Source organism: Heptranchias perlo, chromosome 4 (genome assembly GCF_035084215.1).
Source record: "Heptranchias perlo isolate sHepPer1 chromosome 4, sHepPer1.hap1, whole genome shotgun sequence".
In the NCBI taxonomy this organism is placed as follows: Eukaryota; Metazoa; Chordata; class Chondrichthyes; order Hexanchiformes; family Hexanchidae; genus Heptranchias; species Heptranchias perlo.
Genome location: NC_090328.1, coordinates 8169096 through 8191399, shown reverse-complemented (window position 1 = coordinate 8191399; position 22304 = coordinate 8169096). Strand labels below are relative to the sequence as shown.

The window sequence follows — 22304 nt, the reverse complement described above, 5'->3', positions numbered from 1 at the left end:
TGGCGAGAGAGAGAGAGATAAGGGCGAGAGAGAGAGAGATAAGGGCGAGAGAGAGAGAGATAAGGGCGAGAGAGAGAGAGATAAGGGCGAGAGAGAGAGAGATAAGGGCGAGAGAGAGAGAGATAAGGGCGAGAGAGAGAGAGAGAAGGGCGAGAGAGAGAGAGAGAAGGGCGAGAGAGAGAGAGAGAAGGGCGAGAGAGAGAGAGAGAAGGGCAAGAGAGAGAGAGAGAAGGGCGAGAGAGAGAGAGAGAAGGGCGAGAGAGAGAGAGAGAAGGGCGAGAGAGAGAGAGAAGGGCGAGAGAGAGAGAGAAGGGCGAGAGAGAGAGAGAAGGGCGAGAGAGAGAGAGAAGGTGAAGGGCGAGAGAGAGAGAGAAGGGCGAGAGAGAGAGAGAAGGGCGAGAGAGAGAGAGAGAGAGGGCGAGAGAGAGAGAGAAGGGCGAGAGAGAGAGAGAGATAAGGGCGAGAGAGGAGAGAGAGATAAGGGCGAGAGAGAGAGAGAGAGAGAGATAAGGGCGAGAGAGAGTGAGAGAGAGATAAGGGCGAGAGAGAGAGAGAGAGAGAGAGATAAGGGCGAGAGAGAGAGATAGAGAGAGAGATAAGGGCGAGAGAGAGAGATATGGGTGAGCGAGAGAGAGAGAGAGAGAGAGAGATAAGGGCGAGAGAGAGAGAGAAGGCGAGAGAGAGAGAGAGAGAGAGGGGCGAGAGAGAGAGAGAGAAGGCGAGAGAGAGAGAGGGCGAGAGAGAGAGAGAGAGAGAGATAAGGGCGAGAGAGAGAGAGAGATAAGGGCGAGAGAGAGAGAGAGAGAGAGAGATAAGGGCGAGAGAGGAGAGAGAGATATGGGTGAGCGAGAGAGAGAGAGAGATAAGGGCGAGAGAGAGAGAGAGAGAGAGAGAGAGAGAGAGATAAGGGCGAGAGAGAGAGAGAGAGAGAGAGAGAGATAAGGCGAGAGAGAGAGAGAGAGAGAGAGAGAGAGAGATAAGGGCGAGAGAGAGAGAGAGAGAGAGAGATATGGGTGAGAGAGAGAGAGAGAGAGAGAGAGATAAGGGCGAGAGAGAGAGAGAGAGAGAGATAAGGGCGGAGAGAGAGAGAGAGAGATAAGGGCGAGAGAGAGAGAGAGAGAGAGAGAGAGATAAGGGCGAGAGAGAGAGAGAGAGAGAGAGAGAGAGAGAGAGATAAGGGCGAGAGAGAGAGAGAGAGAGATATGGTGTGAGCGAGAGAGAGAGAGAGAGAGAGAGATAAGGGCGAGAGAGAGAGAGAGAGAGAGATATGGGTGAGCGAGAGAGAGAGACAAGTGCAAGACTCCACGAGCCTGCCATTTAATCACTGGGAGCACTGACTGAAACCATTAACATCTCGGTCTCTACCTCTCTCCTCCATTCGGATGTTCCTTAAAATCTACCTCTATGACCAACCTGTCCTAATATCTCTCATGTGGCTCGGTGTCAAATTTTGTCTGATAATGGCTCCTGTGAAGCGCCTTGGGACATTTTACTGTGTTGAAGGCACTATAAAAATGCAAGTTGTTGTTGCTGTTCTCTGAACAAAATGCTAGGCTTGTGGGGGTCAGCCGTGGCTCAAGGGGTCGCACTCTCACCTCTGAGTCAGATGGTCATGGGCTCAAGCCCCACTCCAGGGACCTGGATCACATGATCTTGGGGACACTCCGGTGCAGCACCGAGGGAATTTGTGGCGGGGACCGAGGACAATGGCTTCGGTCTTCCCAATATTTAATTGGAGGAACTTTCTGCTCATCCAGTACTGGATGTCGGACAAGCAGCGTAACAAACCAGAGACGGTGGAGGGGCGGGAGAGAGGTGTTGGGGGGGTAGAGCTGGGTGTTGTCAGCGTACACATGGAATCTGACATCGTGTTTTTGGACGATGTCGCAGAGGGGGCAGCATGTAGATGAGAAATAGGAAGGGGCTAAGGATAGATCTTTGGGGGACCCCAGTGCGGGAGTGGGAAGAGAAGCCATTGCAGGTAATTCTCTGGCGATAAGAAACATCACTTAAAAAAAAAAACTAATTATCTAGTCATTATCTCATTGCAGTTTGTGGGACCTTGCTGTGTGCAAATTGCCTGCATTACAGCTGTGACTAAAAGTACGTCATTGGCTGTAAAGCGCTTTAGGACTTCCTGAGGTCGTGAAAGGCGCTATATAAATGCAAGTCATTTAATTTTCTTTTGCTTGTCAGTCAGGGAATAAGCTCAGCGAGTACTTCAGCCAGGAAGGTTCCCCCAGGTTTGAGCCCCAATCTGCGCTGAGTTAGCTCATCTCTACGAGGAAGAGGCGCTCTCGTTTACCCCCTTGAGGGAACAGGGGGTAAAAATCCCCCCCCCCCCCCCCATGGCCAGAGATCACTCACCCAGTGACCCATCCTGTAAATACACGGGCTTAAGAAAGGTGAAGACAACGACAAGGTCAATTGTGATAGCCCCACCCACAGGTGAATCGAACCGTAGACGATTACATCACAGGTGAGGCCATTCCGCCCACTAAGTCTGTGCCGACTCTTTGAGGGATGTCCCCGCTCTTGCCCTGTTTATCTCCGCTTCAAATATTCATCCACGTTTCCATGAAAAGATGCAACGGCCTCTGCCTCAACCACTGCGTGTGGGAAAAGCATTCCATGGATAGGGATTTCTCCTGACCTCAGTCTCGGTGAGGATTTTAAATTGATGACCCCCTCCCCACACCCCCACCTCCTCGCTGACTCCCCAGCCAGGGAAAAGTCGTTCTCTATTCACTCCATCAAAACTTCTGATCAAACTCTATTAAATCTCCTCTGAGCCTTCTCTGCTCCCATGGAAAGAAAGACTTCCATTTATATCGTGCCTTTCAAAGACCTCAGGACCTCTCAAGGCGTTTTTAAAGCTTTGAAGTGCGGGAAACTTTGAAGTATGGGATTGGCGCACAGCAAGGTCCCACAAACCGCAATTGACCAGATAACCTGTTTTTCTGTGACGTTGGTTAAGGGGTAAATATTGGCCAGGACACGGAGAGAACTTCTCTTCTTCAAAATAGTGCCATTAGATCTTTTAGATCCACCCGAGAGGGCAGACAGAGGCTCGGATTAACGTCTCATCAGGAAGACGGCACCTCCGACAACAGTGCAGCACTCCCTCGGTACCGCACTGAAACGTCGGCCTAGATTTTGTGCTCAAGTCTCTGGAGGCGGGACTCGAACCCACAACCTTCTGACTCCGAGGCTGAGAGCGCTACCCACTGAGCCACGGTGTGGAAGACGTCCCAATATCATCAAGGCTCTCATATGGACAGCAGCCACTTGGGCGAGCATCCGTGGAACTACGTCCACACCAGCTAGCACATAAACAGAGCACAGTGAGAGTGGTTCAGGAAGAGGGGGACCACAGAGCACGACATGCACATGGTTGTGAGACGAATGAGTTTTCTTTTGTTTTTGGGTTACATGAGTCGGGGAGAAGCTGTATGCAACTGTACCTCTAACCTAGCACCATGGAGCTGACCTCTGGAGCTTGGGAAGTATTCTGCTCAGTCACAGGGCTGCTGTGTGGAGGAGAATCTCGTGAAGTGAACTTCCCGATGGTCCACTGGGTAAAAGCACTGCACCACAGGGAGCGAGAAGGTCCCACGTTCCATTCCTGGTCGCACCGAGTCAGCGCTACAACAAGCCTTCGCATCCTGGGGGTGGGGGATAGGGGGGAGAAAAGAATAAACGAGCCAGGCCTCCCACTCCCGAACGCTATCCAGTGACCTCTGCTGGAACTGTATCGATGTGGACGTCAGGTGGGAATAGAACCAGGGCTAAGAAGTGATGCCCGCCCACCCCCGCCCCCCGCCCTCCACCAATGATCAAATTTCCTACCAGTGCTTGGAAACTCATCATGGTGCCAAAGGGCCGTTGTCAACCAAGGAACTGTTCCCCAGTCAGCAAGGAGTCAACATCTTCAGGGGAGGAAAATGGGAGGGAGGGAGGGAGGGAGGGGGGGGAAGCTACATAATGTAAAACTACATCACATACCGTGTTGGCACCCAACCTGAATTCCGTCCCAAATGGCGATGAGATGAATTCACATGCAGTGCATCCTAGACCAACCCACCTCTACAATGGGGTTTTCTGATGACTTGCACGCCAGTGTCAGTAACAGGCATTGCTTGTTAATCGCAAACAAGAGGCTAGTCGGTAAATATTAACCTAACATTATTTCAAACAAATGCAGTTTAAACAGAGGAGAATTTAACTGGGGGGAGCAGGAAGAATGAACCGTGAAGGGGGGGGGACAAAAAAGTTACGTATGCCTTCGACTGAACATCCAAGAGAATGTTCACATTCTACACCCATTACCATCTCCTTATTTTTTATGTTGTGAGGGAGAGACCTCCCCCTCCTTTTACCTTTCTTTGGCCTCTCCCGCCTCATGCACTAAGTGTGGCCAGGGGGAAGGCATTTGGCTGAACTTATCATAGGTTTTGGCCACAGCTACACTGCAAGTGGCCAACTGGAGGAGGGAGAGGATTGACCAGGAACAGAGCTCTCACTGAATTTGGCAGATTGTTTCAAACATTTATCACTGAGTTAAATTATTCCAGATAACAAGCTCTAGATGCTCTCTTTACTTAACATCCATTTCTGTCCTTAGGTACTACTTTCACAGTCTACGGCTTTACCTGTTCTATGCCATTTAAATGTTTTACATACTTTGATTGTTGAGATTCCCCATTTTAACAACAACAACTTGCATTTATATAGCACCTTTAACGTAGTAAAACATCCCAAGGTGCTTCACAGGAGCGATTATCAGACAAAATTTCAGTGGGGGAGCATTTAGGGAACAGTGATCATAATATCATTAGAATAGTTATGGAAAGGAACTATCAAATGTGAAAATGCTTAACTGGAGGAGGACAAATTTCAGTGAGTTAAAAAGGGAACTTGCCCAGGGGGATCGGAATCAAAAATTGGTAGCCAAAACAGTAATTGAACAAGGGAGCTTTCAAGGAGGAGTTGGTTCGGGTACAGAGTAGACACATCCCTAGGAGGGGGAAAGGAAGGGCATCCAAAGCTAGAGCTCCCCGGATGTCAAAAGATACAGAGATTAAAATAAAACAGAAAAAGGAGGCTTATGATGAATGCAAGGTTCATAATACAATGGAGAACCAGGCTAAACGCAGAAAGTACAGAGATCTAAAAAAGGGAATAAGAGGGAAAAAGAGAGGGTATGAGAACAGATTAGCAGCTAACGTAAAAGGGAACACAAAAGTCTTTTATAAGCATATAAATAGTAAAAGAGTAGTCAAAGGAAGCGTGGGACCGATTAAGGACAAAAAAGGAGATCTTCTTGTGGAGGCAGAGGGCATGGCTGAGAAACTAAATGAATACTTCGCATCGGTCTTCACTAGAGAAGAGGATGCTGCCATTTTAGCAATAAAGGAGGAGGTAGTTGCAATATTGGATAGGATAAATACAGATAATTAGGAGGTACTTAAAAGATTGGCAGTACTCAAGATAGAAAAGTCACCCTGTCCGGATGGGATATATCCTAGGTTATTGAGGGAAGTAAGGGTGGAAATTGTGGAGGCTCTGGCCACAATCTTCCAATCCTCCTTCGATATGGGGGCGGTGCCGGAGGACTGGAAGAATGCAAATGTCACACCCCTGTTCAAAAAAGAGGGATAAACCCGGCAATTACAGGCCAGTCAGCCGAACGTCGGTGGTGGGGTGACCTTCAGCAACAAGAATTCAGGACAAAATTAATTGGCACTTGGAAAAGTATGGGCTAATAAATGAAAGTCAGCACGGATTTGTTAAAGGAAAATAGTGTTTGACTAACTTGAGTTCTTTGATGAAGAAATGGAGAGGGTTGATGAGGGTAGTGTGGTTGATGTTGTGTATATGGACTTTCAAAAGGCATTTGATAAAGTACCACATGATAGACTAGTTAGCAAAATTAAAGCCCATGGGATTAAAGGGACAGTGGCAGCATGGATACAAAATTGGCTAGAGGACAGAAAGCAGAGTAGCGGTGAACGGTTGTTTTTCAGACTGGAGGGAAGTATACAGTGGTGTTCCCCAGGGGTCAGTATTAGGACCACTGCTCTTTTTGAAATATATTAATGACCTGGTCTTGGATATAGAGGGTATAATTTCAAAGTTTGCAGATGACACAAAACCAGGAAATGTAGTAAACAATGTGGAGGATAGTAACAGACTGGTGAAATGGGCAGACACATGGCAGATGAAATTTAACGCAGAGAAGTGTAAAGTGATGCATTTTGGTAGGAAGAACGAGGAGAGGAAATATAAACTAAATGGTACAATTTTAAAGGGGGTGCAGGAACAAAGAGACCTGGGAGTGCACATACATAAATCTTTGAAGGTAGCAGGACAAGTTGAGGAGGCTGTTAAAAAAGCATATGGGACCCTGGACTTTATTAATAGAGGCACAGCGTACAAAAGCAAAGAAGTTATGCTAAACCTTTATAAAACACTGATTAGGCCTCAGCTGGAATACTGTGTTCAATTCTGGGCACCACACTTTAGGAAGGATGTCAAGGTCTTAGAGAGGGTGCAGAAGAGATTTACTAGAGTGGTGCCAGGGATGAGGGACTTCAGTTATGTGGAGAGATTGGAGAAGCTGGGGTTGTTCTCCTTAGAACAGAGAAGGTTAAGGAGAGATTTGATAGAGGTGTTCAAAATCATCAACGGTTTTGATAGAGTAAATAAGGAGAAACTGTTTCCAGTGATAGAAGGGTCAGTAACCAGAGGACACAGATTTAAGATGATTGGCAAAAGAGCCCGAGGCAACATGAGGAGACATTTTTTTTAATGTAGCGAGTTGTAATGATCTAGAATGCACTGCGTGAAAGGGCGGTGGAAGCAGATTCAATAATAACTTTCAAAAGAGAATTGGATAAACACTTGAAGGGAAAGAAATTACAGGGCTATGGGGAAAGAGCTGGGGAATGGGTCTAATTGGATAGCTCTTTCAAAGAGCCGGCACAGGCACAATGGGCCGAATGGCCTCCTTCTGTACTGTACCTACTATAATACTATGAGAAAAAAACTGATACCGAGCCAAAGGAGAAATTAGGTCAGGTGATCAAAAGCTTAGTCAAAGCGGTAGGTTTTAAAGGAGCTTCTGAAAAGGAGGAGAGGTGGATAGGCGGAGAGGTTTAGGGAAGGAATTCCAGAGCTTGGGGCCTAGACAGCTGAAGGCACGGCCGCCAATGATGAGGCAAAGGAAGTTGGGGATGCCAGAATTGGAGGAGCGAAGAGTTCCTCCATCTCCTTTTACACTGTAAGGCACCAGCTCCTCAATTTTCCCTTAGCCTCACTCAACAGTAGAGTAAGGGAGCAATCTTCAAAATAGCCGAAGGCTCATTTTTGGACTGACATCAGAAAGTAGTACGGCATGTTGAAGAGCACGCAGAATGGACCACTCTAGTAGGGCAGTGAAGATAACAGGCGGAGGCGGGGGGGAATTGGAACTCTAAGTCCTATCTGGATAGCTGAGCTGGGTGTACAAATGGGCTTCCTCAACATTCTTGTGATTACATATGTCAAATTCCACCCCCCACCCCCCACAAGGCCAAGATTAAAGAACAACAGCCAAAGGGCGAGAATTACTAAAAGAATAACCCATTCCACCCTATACTGTGCACTTCAACTCGCACTGAGTGTCCAACATAATCCTCAGATAAGTAGAGTAGCAGAATCTAGTGGCAGCCGGCCAGACAGCCTTGCACAAACCTAAAACAAATCAAAAGTTTTAGAGGCTACTGTTCTCCAAGTTGAGAAAGTGGAAACGTGCCAAAGCAAAATAAAAACCTGAGCATTCCGATCCCTGTTCCCCTGCACAGAGATACACACACAGTTACGCTGAGACCACACACACACATCTGCCCCCAACCAATGAAATGAAACTCTTATGATCCCCAATTCACGATTCAATGTTCACACCGGCAAAGGTCGCGCAAAGGACACCTAACACCTTCAAACCCATGCCAGGAAAACAAAACCAGCATTTACCCGATGGCCCAATTTCTCCAATAGGAACATCCACCACTCCCACCCAATCTTTCACTGCCTTGCCCAGCCCAGATTTAAGAGTTGCCAACCCTCCAGGATTGTCCAGATCAATCTCCAGGGCATAGAGGGCAGTAAAATAAAGTGTTTTATCCCCCCCCCCCATTTCCTTTGAGCACTTTCATTTATTAATTATAAAAATATTGGAGATGGGGAACAAAAGACTGTTTGACTACCAGTCAAGATTAATAAAATCGGGTAACAAAGAGTCTGTTGGCTTTCCAATTGGCCGTGGGAAGGCAGAGCACGTGGAAGATGGACCAATGGCGGGAGTGTAGGGGTCGGGGGCGGGACGAGGAGGGAGGTCATGTGATGAAACCTCCAGGAATACACCCAACCAGAGTTATCATAGAATCATAGAAAGGTTACAGCTCAGAAGGAGGCCATTCAGCCCATCAAATCTGTGCCGGCTCTATGCAAGAGCAATCCAGCTCGTCCCACTCCCCCACCCTATCCCTGAAGCCCTACAAATTTTTTCCTTTCAAGTATTTATCCGATTCCCTTTTGAAGGCCATGATCGAATCTGCCTCCACCAGCCCCTCGGGCAGTGCATTCCAGATCCTAACCACTCACTGTGTAAAAATGTTTTTCCTCATGTCATCTTTGGTTCTTTTGCTAATCTCTGGTTCTTGACCCTTCCACCAACGGGAACAGTTTCTCTCTATCTACTCTGTACAGTTGGCGAACCTACCCAGATTCTATACACTGCGGTCTCCAACCTTCAGCTGGCACTTTGGCCAAAGAGGAAGAGTCAAGAGTTGGTGAATGTAATGCCTCTTGACCCAGTGAGACAGAGAGGCCGAGAGGAGGTGCTCATCTTCACCTGGTACTCGTCCCGGACAACGTATAGAAAAATGGAAGTCATGGCAACCTTTGAGGGACAGCGATCAGAGAATGACTAAATTCAGCATGATTTGAGATTCAGGAAAAAAACAAAAAGACCAGAAGCTGGGCACCTAACTTTAAAAGGGCTAGTTTCAAAGAAATAAGAGAACAATTTAACAAATCAGGAACAGGCAACTATAGACCAATTGCCTCAATCCCATACAAAATAATGAAGTAGATTATTAGGTGTAAATTTGAAGATTATCTATACAATAATAACCTAGTTAACAGTAGTCAACATGAAATCACAAAGGGAAGGTCCTGCCTGACCATCCTCCTTGAGCAAGTGACATCGCAAGTGGACAGTGGTAAGCCCAACAATGTCTTGTACCTCGACTTCCAGAAGACATTTGACAAAGTTCCACATGAAAGGCTGTTAACAAAGCACAAAGCTGTGGGATTTAGGGTGACTCTTGGGTAGGGATAAGAAATTTGAAAACGGGTAATCAATAGTGGAGTGGGTGAGGGGGAATGCTCCGAGTATCACATTGCTATTTGCGGGTCCTTGCTGTGCGCAAATTGGCTGCCGCGTTTCCCTACATTACAACAGTGACTACACTTCAAAAGGTACTTCATTGGCTGTAAAGGGCTTTGAGATGCCTTGAGGTCATGAAAGGGTGGGAAAGTGGAGTTGAGGTAGTAGATCAGCCATGATCTTACTGAATAGCGGAGCAGGCTCGAGGGGCCGCGTGGTCTACTCCTGCTCCTATTTCTTACGTTCTGATGTTCTTATGAAAAGCAAATTTATAAATTTGCAAGTCCCTTCCTTATTTGAGTGGGCTGCACCAGGGATTGGTGCTGGGACCACTGCTGTTTCTAACTGACTCGGATGCAGAAACCCGCTGCCAAGGGGTAGAATTTGCAGGTGAGATTAAACTAGCAGAGGCAGTGGAATCAAAGGAGGCGGCTCAGAAATGACAGTATGAGCTAGACGAGATACGTCGCTGAACAGAACAAGATTTAATGCAAAGTAGGAAAGATAAATAGGCAACACATACACTCCATGATTGGTGTTGAAACAGCCGTGGATAAGGTTGAAAGAGATCCAACAGTCTTAGTAGACAAACTTTCCTGAAAGAAGGACCCTTCCCCCCCACTCCCCGAATTGATAAACTTCAGTGGGCCCCCAAATCTAACTTCTGGACGTCTGCATCATCTCCCCAACAAACAACCCCAAATTATGGGGATCGGGCGGGAAAGTGGAGTTGAGGTCGAAGATCAGCCACGATCTGATTGAAGGGTGGAGCAGGCTCGAGGGGCCGTATGGCCTACTCCTGCTCCTATTTCTTATGTACTTATTAACCCCATCGCTACAGGAAACATTTCATCTTCATTAGTACAAAGCAACAGAAATAATGTCCCAGCAACTACAGGAAGATTCAGAAGTCTGCTGACCTTGAAGGGCCCCTTAGAATCCCCTTGTTGAACCCCCCCCCACCTGCTTTTCCCCCCGAATAGGCCTACGGACCCCAGTCTGAAAACCTATGGCCTAAGGTAAGGAGAGAGAAGGGAAAAAAAAGGCCCATTGATGGTCTCAAGTTAAATGAAAGCAGCTTTAAAAACACTAATACACCTGGGAGGCATAAAGTAGAGTGGATTACATACAGTGGGTCTGACATTGCTCATAGTTACAGAGGTCTGACAACAACAGCATCAACAACTTGCATTTATATAGCACCTTTAACGTAGTAAAATGTCCCAAGGCCCTTCACAGGAGCGATTATCAAACAAAAATTGGCACCGAGCCACATGAGGAGATATTAGGACAGGTGACCAAAAGCTTGGTCAAAGAGGTAGGTTTTAAGGAGCGTCTTAAAAGGAGAGAGGGGTAGAGAGGTAGAGTGGTTTAGAGAGGGAATTCCAGAGCTTAGGGCTTAGGCAGCAGAAGGCACGGCTACCTATTATAGAAAGGATATTATTAAACTAGAAAGAGTGCAGAAAAGATTTACTAGGATGCTACCGGGACTTGATGGTTTGACTTATAGGGAGAGGTTAGACAGATTGGGACTTTTTTCCCTGGAGAGTAGGAGGTTAAGGGGTGATCTTATAGAAGTCTATAAAATAATGAGGGGCATAGATAAGGTCGATAGTCAAAATCCTTTCCCAAAGGTAGGGGAGTCTATAACGAGGGGGCATAGATTTAAGGTGAGAGGGGAGAGATACAAAAGGGTCCAGAGGGGCAATTTTTTCACTCAAAGGGTGGTGAGTGTCTGGAACGAGCTGCCAGAGGCAGTAGTAGAGGCGGGTACAATTTTGTCTTTTAAAAAGCATTTGGAGGGATATGGGCCAAGTGTAGGCAATTGGGACTAGCTTAGTGGTATAAACTGGGCGACATGGACATGTTGGGCCGAAGGGCCTGTTTCCATGTTGTAAACTTCTATGACTCTATGACTCTACCAATGGTGGAGCGATTAAAATCGGGAATGCACAAGAGGCCAGAATTGGAGGAGAGCAGAGGTCTCGGGGGGTTGTAGGGCTGGAGGGGTGAGGCCACGGAGAGATTAGAAAACAAGGATGAGAATTTTAAAATCGAGGTGTTGCCAGAGCGGGCGTCAGTGTAGGTCAGCAAGCAGTGGGGTGTTGGGAGAACGAGACTTGGTGCGAGTTAGGATACGGGCAGCAGAGTTTTGGATGAGCTCAAGTTTACAGAGTGTGCAAGGTGGGAGGCCGGCCAGGAGAGTATTGGAATAGCCGAGTCTAGAGGTAAGAAAGGCATGACCATCAAGAGTTGTGGGGGACAACCTATAGTCACAGAAGACTATCACAAACAGAAGGGACTGGTTACAGAAAAGACAACTCCCAAAGCAGCGCAGCACAGGTCCACAGAGCAAAAGGTGAGCGTTCAACCAAAGTTTTCCTCAGTTCCCGATCTATATCACATTGAGCTGGGAGGCAGTGATCAGCAGCCACAGCATCTTCTGCATGAGGCAGCAAAACAAGGGAGAGTCACACCTGGCCGTCTCCATCACCTCCCGTTAGCCTGGGAGAGCGTCACACCTGGCCGTCTCCATCACCTCCCGTTAGCCTGGGAGAGCGTCACACCTGGCCGTCTCCATCACCTCCCGTTAGCCTGGGAGAGCGTCACACCTGGCCGTCTCCATCACCTCCCGTTAGCCTGGGAGAGCGTCACACCTGGCCGTCTCCATCACCTCCCGTTAGCCTGGGAGAGAGTCACACCTGGCCGTCTCCATCACCTCCTGTTAGCCTGGGAGAGAGTCACACCTGGCCGTCTCCATCACCTCCCGGTAGCCTGGGAGAGAGTCACACCTGGCCGTCTCCATCACCTCCTGTTAGCCTGGGAGAGAGTCACACCTGGCCGTCTCCATCACCTCCCGTTAGCCTGGGAGAGAGTCACACCTGGCCGTCTCCATCACCTCCCGTTAGCCTGGGAGAGAGTCACACCTGGCCGTCTCCATCACCTCCCGTTGGCCTGGGAGAGAGTCACACCTGGCCGTCTCCATCACCTCCCGTTGGCCTGGGAGAGAGTCACACCTGGCCGTCTCCATCATCTCCCGTTAGCCTGGGAGAGAGTCACACCTGGCCGTCTCCATCACCTCCCGTTGGCCTGGGAGAGAGTCACACCTGGCCGTCTCCATCACCTCCCGTTGGCCTGGGAGAGAGTCACACCTGGCCATCTCCATCACCTCCCGTTAGCCTGGGAGAGAGTCACACCTGGCCGTCTCCATCATCTGTTTGATCCCTGGTCCTTGCTGACTGGCTAATCTCAATGGGAGCAGTAGGAGAGACACTACCACTGATCGCAGCACACCAAGGTTGGGGGGGTGGGTGGGGGGGGGGGGGGTATATAGAAAAATGAGCGGGGTTCAAACAATGGTGAAAAATAAGGGAGTTTTTTTTAAATTGCATTGTGGAGGGGGTGCAGAGGGGGAAGAAACATCAAGTGAGGAGAGGACTGGGCTCGGCTGTGCTGCCTCCTACAGTGGAACAGTCAGCTCAACACTCATCGTGTCAAGTCAAGATGCCAACGGACACCCAGGGCCCACGTAGCCCCACCCCAGAGAAAAGTCCACGTCTTCGGGGCGCACGGTAAAAGGTGGGGGGCGGGGGGGGGGTGAAGAGAAAGGGTCTCAGGATAGCTCACAGAGGATGGTACAAGGTTCGTTGCTTGGAACAATAACAACTTGCATTTTTACAGCGCCTTTAGCATAGTAAAACGTCCCAAGGAGCTTCACAGGAGCGATTATCAAAACAAAGTTTCACACCGAGCCACATAAGGAGGTATTAGGACAGGCGACCAAAAAGCTTGGTCAAAGAGGTAGGTTTTAAGGATCGTCTTAAAGGAGGAGAGAGAGGCGGAGAGGTTTAGGGAGGGAATTCCAGAGCTTAGGGCCTAGGCAGCTGAAGGCACGGCCGCCAATGGTGGAGCGATTAAAATCACGGATGCGCAAGAGGCCAGAATTGGAGGAGCGCAGAGATCTCGGAGGGTTGGAGGGCTGGAGGAGGTTACAGAGATAGGGAGGGGCGAGGCCACGGGGGAGGATTTGAAAGCAAGGATGAGAATTTTAAAATCGAGGCTTTGCCGGACCGGGAGCCAATGTCGGTCAGCGAGCACAGGGGGTGATGGGTGAACGGGACTTGTTTAAAGTCCCGATTAACACTGCCCAGCAAACACTGGGTCGTTATGGCTGCTGTAAACACACTGGTATTTACAACAGTTAGAACTCAGCTTCTAGTAACCATAATAAAGCAAGTTAATTATCAAGGGGTAAAAAACTGCTAAATTACTTCTCGTGCACCCGAGAATCTACTAAAGCCTACAAATAGATTTGGACCTTGTCCCAAGTTGGAGATGGTGCTTTATTGCAGTTGCTCTGTAGTGGAGTCCAAAGAAATTGTCCATATAGAACTTTTATTACTGTATAATCAAGAACAGATTGCAATGGCATATTTGAGGTTTCCAATTTACAATCCCAATTCAGGATTGCCCAGGCATGTTATCCAACTGGAAGGGAACCTGCAGCAGCATCCAATGTGGGGCAGACACCATGCAAGGCAGAGAAAGGATAGGCTTGCATTTATATAGCGCCTTTCACGACCTCAGGACGTCGCAAAGCAGTTTACAGCCAACGAAGTACTTTTTGAAGTCTAGTCACTGTTGTAATGTAGGAAACGCAGCAGCTAATTTGCGCACAGCAAGGTCCCACAAACAGCAATGTGATAATGACCAGATAATCAGTTTTTTTTATATAAAGTGATGTTGGTTGAGGGATAAATATTGGCCAGGACACCGGGAAGAATTTCCCTGCTCTTCTTCAAAATAGTGGCTGTGGGATCTCTTACGTCCATCTGAGAGGGCAGGTGGGGCCTCGATATAACGACTCATCTGAAAGACGGCACCTCCGACAGTGCAGCACTCCCTCAGAACTGTACTGGAGAGCGTCAGCCTGGATTTTGTGCTCAAGTCTCTGGAGAGGGGCTGGAACCCGTGACCTTCCAATTCAGTGACGAGCCTCAGGGTTTGAAAGGCCAACCAGCAGTGTGAGATCATAAATCGTATGGACTTTCAAATATGGAAATGTACCCAGTGGCAGACCCAGTTTCGGGGGGAGGAGGGGGGAATGACCCCTCACCAATCCTTTTGCGGTTAACCAACACGGCCCACCTCCACTTCGCTCCCAGACTTTGGGCTCCATGTTCGATCTGCGAGCCTACACAGTTTCCCGGCTCGGTTTCGGACCAGGTGTGCCGCAATTCCCCCAGTTCCCAGCTCGGTCCCCATCCTGCCTAATCGGCCAGATCTCGAGTTCGACCTCCGGGCGTACGGTCGGCTGAACCTGCATCCGGCCACACGAACTGACTTCCAGTGGGAGATCAAAAGGGAGAAAAAAACCCCACACTGGAAGAATCTCACCCCCCCCCCCCCCCTTCTCCCACCACGGCTCATCGGATAAAGACAGCGCATGGCTGAGCTATCTGGATCAACATCCATTCAGTTCCAATGCAGCCACGGCGATGGGCCAAGGGGATTAGAGCTGGCTTCAGCGTCCTGGCATTAGGGAACAGTAAGATTTTTTATTCATTCTTGGGATGTGGGCGTCACTGGCAAGGCTGGCATTTATTGCCCAGTTGCCCTCAGGTGATGGTGGTGGGCCGCCGCCTTCTTGAATCGCTGGTAGTGGTTTGATACAACCGAGCGGCTTGCTAGAGGGGGACTGGAGTCACGTATAGGCCAGACCAGTTAAGGACGGCAGGTTTCCTTCCCTAAAATGATATTAGTGAACCAGGTGTGGTTTTTTTTACAGCAATTCCACAGCTTCACAATCACTTTTACTGATGCCAGCTTTTATTTTCCATTTTTTTTTTACACACTGAATTGAAATTCTTAAAGTGCCAACGGTGGGATGTGAACACCCATTCTCTGGCTTATTGGTCCAGGCCTCTGGATTACTAATCCAGTAACATAACCACTACACTATCGCACCCACGACTGTATTAGCCCGAGCTCGCACTCTTGATCACTGCCTTCCAACTACTACTGGGAGTGTGCATTTACGGATGTCAGGCGGAGGCAGGATCAGTCTTGCCCGTGATGCCCCCACAGTCAAATAGCTTCCCAGGCTCTTAAATGGTGAACGGCCATTTGAGTGAGGCTGCCAATACCCGTGGAAGTGTAGCCCAAGAAGAAGACATCAGCATAACTTTCTGTTATGCACTCCCCGCTTACATGCACTCAGTGGGTGCCTGACACACAAAAATATTTAGGAACCCTATTTATTCAGCACTGCTTACTACAGCCAAGGCTCGGCTGAAGCTGGGCAGCCAGGGCCTAGGCAGATTCGAGGCGTGCCCACAGAAGGGTCAGCACCCGAGAAGAATTTAGTCGGAGGAGGTTCTGGACCCCTGCAGCGCGTGCCATTCTCATGGCAGAAGCTTGTTAGGAAGAATGGGAAAGAGAAAAAGGGTCGGCCAGCAATCACAGCTAGATAGCAGAGCAGAGGCGGGTCACTGCCAAGAGCCAACCGGTCAAAGCTCAATCAGAAATCAATGGGCATTAATCCGGAGTCCACAAAAGGCAACAGTGGCCTGGATTATGCCAAATCACCATTAGTGTAGAAACTAAAACCTATTAAATCCCGACCCTCAGCCTGGCCTCCCTTTATCATCACTTGCTCAGATGTCTGTCAATCAAACACAGGATAATCAGGGCTGTCACATGCTTGAAGGCAGCCAATGAGTTTGCTAGAAAGCAACATTTAAAAACTGGAAAGGTTACATGATTACCACAGGTTGAAGTCTCACTAACACTGGTGTCAGCCGTGGCTCAGTTGGTAGCACTTATGCCTTTAAGTCAGAAGGTTGTGGGTTTAAACCCCACTCTAGAGACTTGAGCACAAAATCTGGGCCGATTACTCCAGTGCAGTACTGGGGGGCACGCCTTTTGGAAGAGACGTCAAACAAGTCTGCCCTCTCAGGTGGATGTTAAAGATCCCACAGCACTATTCGAAGAAGAGCAGGGGAGTTCTCCCCGGTGTCCCGGCCGATATTTATCCCTCAACCAACATCACTGAAACAGATCCTCTGGTCATTTATCTCATTGCCGTTTGTGGGATCTTGCTGTGCAAATTGGCTGCCGTGATTCCTACATCACAACAGTGACTACACTTCAAAAAGTACTTCATTGGCTGTAAAGCGCTTTGGGATGTCCTGAGGTCGTGAAAGGTGGCTATATAAATGCAACTCTGTCTTTTAGAAGGATCGCACCGGCCAATGACATTTTTTGGAAAGTGGCGTAATTGATTACCATTGGCCATTATTCAAAAGGGGCAATGATGATAGACCAGGTTCCTTTGTTACATCGGTGCCAATAAATTTCAACTATGCAAACACAATTCTTGTGCAAGACTCAAATCACTAACTGAAATTGCTCCCACTCGTCACAGACCAGAATTTCACCCTCATGTTAAGCAGCTCAAACCTCTGTCTCTGTTTACAACCTGACTTTGGATGGACCCGAGTGTGCAGCTGGGTGTTTTTCAAAAATGCAGGTACAGAAATCTCTCCTACCTATCCCCTGTTACCCTTGACTGAAACTCTCCTGACAAGATTGCAAATTATCTCTTACCCAACTTCTTCATTAATGAAGGGCCACACCCATAAAGTTAATCTTTCTCTTTCAGATCCTCAATCAACCTACTGTGCATTTCCTGTCGGATGACCCAACTTATTTATGGCTTGCTTTACGTGGTCAGGCCACTTGTTTAATATCCAAGGTATTCAACAAGCAGGTAGATAATCCCTAGCCTGTATATTTAAGTCTCTGTTAGAGGCAGTACTAACAATGATACGTATAACTCAGTTATACGTATCAAGGGTACGGGCGTGTAGTGGTTATGTTACTGGACTAGTAATCCAGAGGCCTGGACCGGGAGTTTAAATCCCACTATGGCAATTTGAATTCAGTTTTTAAAAAAAACAAACTGGAAATAATTTTTTTAAAAGCTGGTATCAGTAAAAGTGACCATGGAGCTGCCAGATTGTCATAAAAACCCAACTGGTTCACTACTGTCCTTTAGGGAAGGAAACCTGCCGTCCTTACTCGGTCTGGGCCTATATGTGACTCCAGTCCTGCACTAAGGTGGTTGACTCTTAACTGCCCTCTGACCTTGTAAGCCACTCAGTCGTATCAAAACCGTCACCAGTGGTTCAAGAAGACGGCCCACCATCCCCTTCTCTGGGGGTGGGCAACACATGCCAGCCTAGCCAGCGGCGCCCACATCCCGAGAATGAATTAAAGGTCAAGTAACCACCTCCTGCCAGGGAGGAAGCTGCTTCGACACAGCAATGCCTTTCAGCCTCAAGAGAAAAACCATGAGCCATGGGCTTCATCACTGAGTCAGAGCACAGGACAGATCACAAACACACCGAGGAATTACACAGAACGTACAGCACAGAAACAGGCCAATTGGCCCAACAGGTCTGTGCCAATGTTTATACTCCACACAAGCCTCCACCCACCTTGCTTCATCTCACCCTATCAGCAGACCCTTCTATTCCTTTCTCTCTCATGTGTTTATCTAGCTTCCCCTTAAATGCATCGGTGTTATTCGCCTCAACTACTCCTTGTGGTAGCGAGTTCCGCGTTCTCATCACTCCCTGGATAAAGAAGTTTCTCCTGAATTCCCTATTGGATTTATTAGTGACTATCTTATATTTATGACCCCTTAGTTTTGGACTCCCCCGCAAGTGGAGACACCTTCTCTATGTCTACCCTATCGAACTCCTGTCGTACTTTTAAAAAGACCTCTATTAGGTCACCCTAACGCTCCATGCACAAAACATGAGCTCGTCCTTTCGCTTTACAGAGACGCTGACAGACCTACTGCGTAGTTCTAGAATTTGCTGTTTTTATTACCATTCACTAAATGTAGAGATTACTAGCCCTATACCTGACCAGTATAAGTGGATGGGTCGGCAAACAGGTCAGTGCAAGAAAATCTGTGGGATTTCACAACATGAAGGATGGTATAAAAGTCCTAAACGCACACAAGGATAACTCCTTCTGATTAAAGCTCAATCACACTTGTCTTATCCCATTTATTAAGACACGATGCTTTCCCTGGCAGACACGGAAGACCCCAAGTTTGATCCCAGATCCGCGTCGAGTTAGCTGATCTTAGCGGGCGGCAATGATTGGGGAGCAAGAATTGGTCTCAAGCCCCCTGGGGAAGGTGAGGACATTTTTTAAAAAATCAACCAGAGTTCTTGCTCCTGATCATTGTACAGCAACCTTTGCAGGATCAGGAGTGAAGTGAAGTCCCCTCCCCTCCCCTCCCACCCCTACCCCATCACCAAGGTCAGGTGTCCTGCCAACATTCACCGTCAGGGCATGCACACGAATAATGGACCCTTCGGCGCATTACCAGAAGGTGTCTGGCAACTGCAGAACTGTACCACAACACAGTCAACTCATCCAATGGGGGGGGAAATCGGGGGGGGAGGCAACTGACAGAAAACTGTTAATTGTATCCATGTGATTTATATCAATTAGTGTTGATTGTATTCAGATGGTGTTTATTGGGCTCTCGTATCTATATATGAGAGCTTATCTTGGGTGTGGTGGGTGTAATGTGGAGCTCTGTGAATAAAGGCTTGGAAGCAACTGAAGACCAGGCTCTAGTATTCTAGCCTTCACCACCGGGCTATCCAGTTTGTAACAAGAACAAACTTGCATTTCTATAGCATCTTTCACAACATCGGGATGCCCCAAAGTGTTTTACAGCCAACTTTTGACGTGTAGTTGCTGTTGGAATGTTGGCCAGGACACCGGGGAGCACGTTCACTGTTGTGATTTAGGAAATGCAACAGCCAATTTGCGCACAGCAAGCTCCCACAAACAGCAATGAGATAATGACCAGATAATCTGCTTTAGTGATGTTGGTTGAGGGATAAATATTGACCGGGACACCAGGGAGAACTCCCCAGCTCTTCTTCAAAATAGTGCCGTGGGCTCTTTTACATCCACCCGAGTGGGCAGACAGGGCTTCGGTTTAAAGTCTCATTCGAAAGACGGCACCTCCGACAGTGCAGCACTCCCTCAGTACTACAGCGGAGCCTGAATTATGTGCTCAAGTCTCTGGAGTGGGACTTGGACCCACAGCCGTCTGACTCAGAGTCGAGAGTGCTGCCGACCGAGCGAAGGCTGGCTCCTGAAGAAATAAATTAAGACATATGCACTCTAGCAGCAGACTCTGGGCTGTGCTGGAGATATTGATTTAGGGCTGGTTATGTGCCATCCCACTGCACTTTCCCTGTAGTCACAGCTCCATTAGTGGCTGCTGTTAAACAATTTTAGTTCATTTGCAAAGAGTAGGTATTCCAACCTAGAGTTAAGAGAGGGGGAGCATAGCCACCCAAGGAGGAGGAGGAGCAGTGTGGAGTGAAAATAATGATCTAAGAATATGAAGACTCATAAAAGGGAAAGCAGGAAGCACCAGGATTTTCCACCCAAAGGGTAAACAATACTGCCTGGAACAGGAGGCTGGTGGAAGCACATACCCACCCAAGGGGGGCAAAGCAGATGATTAAATACATGAGTGCCCACCCAAAAAGGTGAGAGAAATAGGGGGCATAAGAAGGTGCAACCCAGAGGAGAGGAAACCAGGGTTACAAATAACAAGTATCCAGCCCAAAGGAGAGGGCGAGGGTACATGAAGCAAGGGGCACTCGGTGCTGAATACCCTGGGGATGGGGGGAGAAAGATGGAAATATAAAAGAATCACCGACTAAAGCCCCCATCAAGGTGGGACAGGCAGGGCCTGGGACAAGGGACAGCGAATGCCCCTTTTCCCCTCTGCCCAAGCACCGATTGCAGGAGCAGATGCAGAGCCCCCCGGGGGTCGGTGCGTTTCCCTCCCCGGAGGAGCGCTTGCATCAGGCCAAGGAAGGAGAGGGGGGGGGGGGGGGGCGAGTGTCGGACGCCGCTTCCCCTTCCTCAGCAGCGAGCCGGGGGCCGGAGTAGGGCGAGGACGCCGAGTAGAGCGAGGGGGGAAATCGGAAGGGCTCGGGGCTGTGTCCGTGCGGCCTTGCAACCTCTGCACAAACACACACACACACACACACCAGAGAGAGAGAGAGAAACATAAAGCCGAAGAGGAAGAGAGGGGAAAGGCGGCTCCCGGCCGGGCCCCCGGGGCGAGAGTCACCGGCTGCAGCCTCTGCCTTCCTGCAAAAAATCAAACCCGCCCGAGCAACATTTCACAGAGAGAGAGAGAGCCCCCGAGCTTGTTACAGTCACTGTATCCGCATCCCCTAAAGCGATACTCCCTCCCATTGTTCTCCGATACAATGTGGCCGCTCCGCTCCCGCTCCCGCTTACTCTCTCCTTTACCTTCTCTCGCTTTCAGTAGCACCGTGTTCGCTACAATGTTTTCCAACTCCATCCGTGCGGACCTCTCACCCGCTCCTCTACTTCTCTCTCTCGGCTTCAGCTGGGCAAACACTGGCAAAAACACTCACACCTCCCCTCACACGCCCTCATTGGTGCTCGACGGCAAAAAAACACCCTCATTGGCTTAACTCAGAAATCTTATGTGTGTGTCTACGTATATATGTATGTCTATGTGTGTGTATATATATACATGTGTGAATGTATATACACGTGTGTATGTGTGTGTGAATGTATATACACGTGTGTATGTGTGTGTGAATGTATATACACGTGTGTATGTATGGTATGTGTGTATGTACGTGTATGTATATACACGTGTGTATGTACGTGTATGTATATACACGTGTGTATGTACGTACGTGTGTATGTATATACACGTGTATGTATGTGTGTATGTATATATGTACGTGTGTATATATGTATGTATGTATGTGTGTCTGTATATATGTATGTCTATGTATGTGTGAATGTATATATACATGTGTGAATGTATATATACATGTGTGAATGTATACACATGTGTATGTGTGTATGTATGTGTGTGTGTATGTATGTGTGTATGTATATACACGTGTGTATGTACGTGTGTATGTATATACACGTGTGTATGTATGTGTGTATGTATATACACGTGTGTATGTACGTGTGTATGTATGTGTGTGTATGTACATGTGTATGTATGTGTGTATGTATATACACTTGTATGTATGTGTGTATGTATATATGTATGTGTGTGTATGTATACATGTTTGTGTGTATGTATATATGTGTGTGTGTATGTATATATACATGTGTGAATGTATATACACGTGTATGTGTGTATGTATGTGTGTATGTATATACACGTGTGTATGTATGTGTGTATGTATATACACATGTGTATGTGTGTATGTATATACACGTGTGTATATGTGGGTATGTATATACACGTGCGTATGTATATACACGTGTGTATGTATGTGTGCGTATGTATATACACGTGTATGTATGTGTGCGTATGTATATACACGTGTGTATGTATGTGTGCGTACGTCTATACATGTGTGTGTGTATGTGTGCGTACATATATACACGTGCGTATGTATGTGTGCGTATGTCTATACACTTGTGTATGTATGTGTGCGTATGTCTATACACGTGTGTATGCATGTGTGTGTATGTATATGCGTGTGTATGTATGTGTGTGTATGTATATACACGTGTGTATGTATGTGTGTGTATGTATATACACGTGCGTATGTATGTGTGTGTATGTATATACACGTGCGTATGTATGTGTGTAGGTATATACACGTGCGTATGTATGTGTGTATGTATGTACATGTGCGTATGTATGTGTGTATGTATATACACGTGCGTGCGTATGTGTGTATGTATGTGCGTGTATGTATATACACGTGCGTATGTGTGTATGTATGTGTGTGTATGTATATACACGTGC

At 47.8% G+C, this 22304-nt stretch overlaps 2 protein-coding genes across 2 annotated transcripts in view; one reads left to right on the top strand and one right to left on the bottom strand.

Annotated features, from left to right (window-relative positions):
- Positions 1-20920, bottom strand: part of LOC137320720 (G protein-coupled receptor kinase 5-like) — a 141552-nt gene extending 120632 nt beyond the window's left edge. The window contains exon 1 of the mRNA XM_067982434.1: positions 20804-20920. Within this exon, the coding sequence (XP_067838535.1) occupies positions 20804-20855 (52 nt within the window). The 5' untranslated portion in view covers positions 20856-20920. The remainder of the gene's footprint in view (positions 1-20803) is intronic.
- The window catches only part of LOC137320721 (vimentin), a 32581-nt gene continuing 27118 nt past the window's right edge, over positions 16842-22304 (top strand). The window contains exon 1 of the mRNA XM_067982437.1: positions 16842-16961. Coding sequence (XP_067838538.1) covers positions 16874-16961 — 88 coding nt within the window. The 5' untranslated portion in view covers positions 16842-16873. The remainder of the gene's footprint in view (positions 16962-22304) is intronic.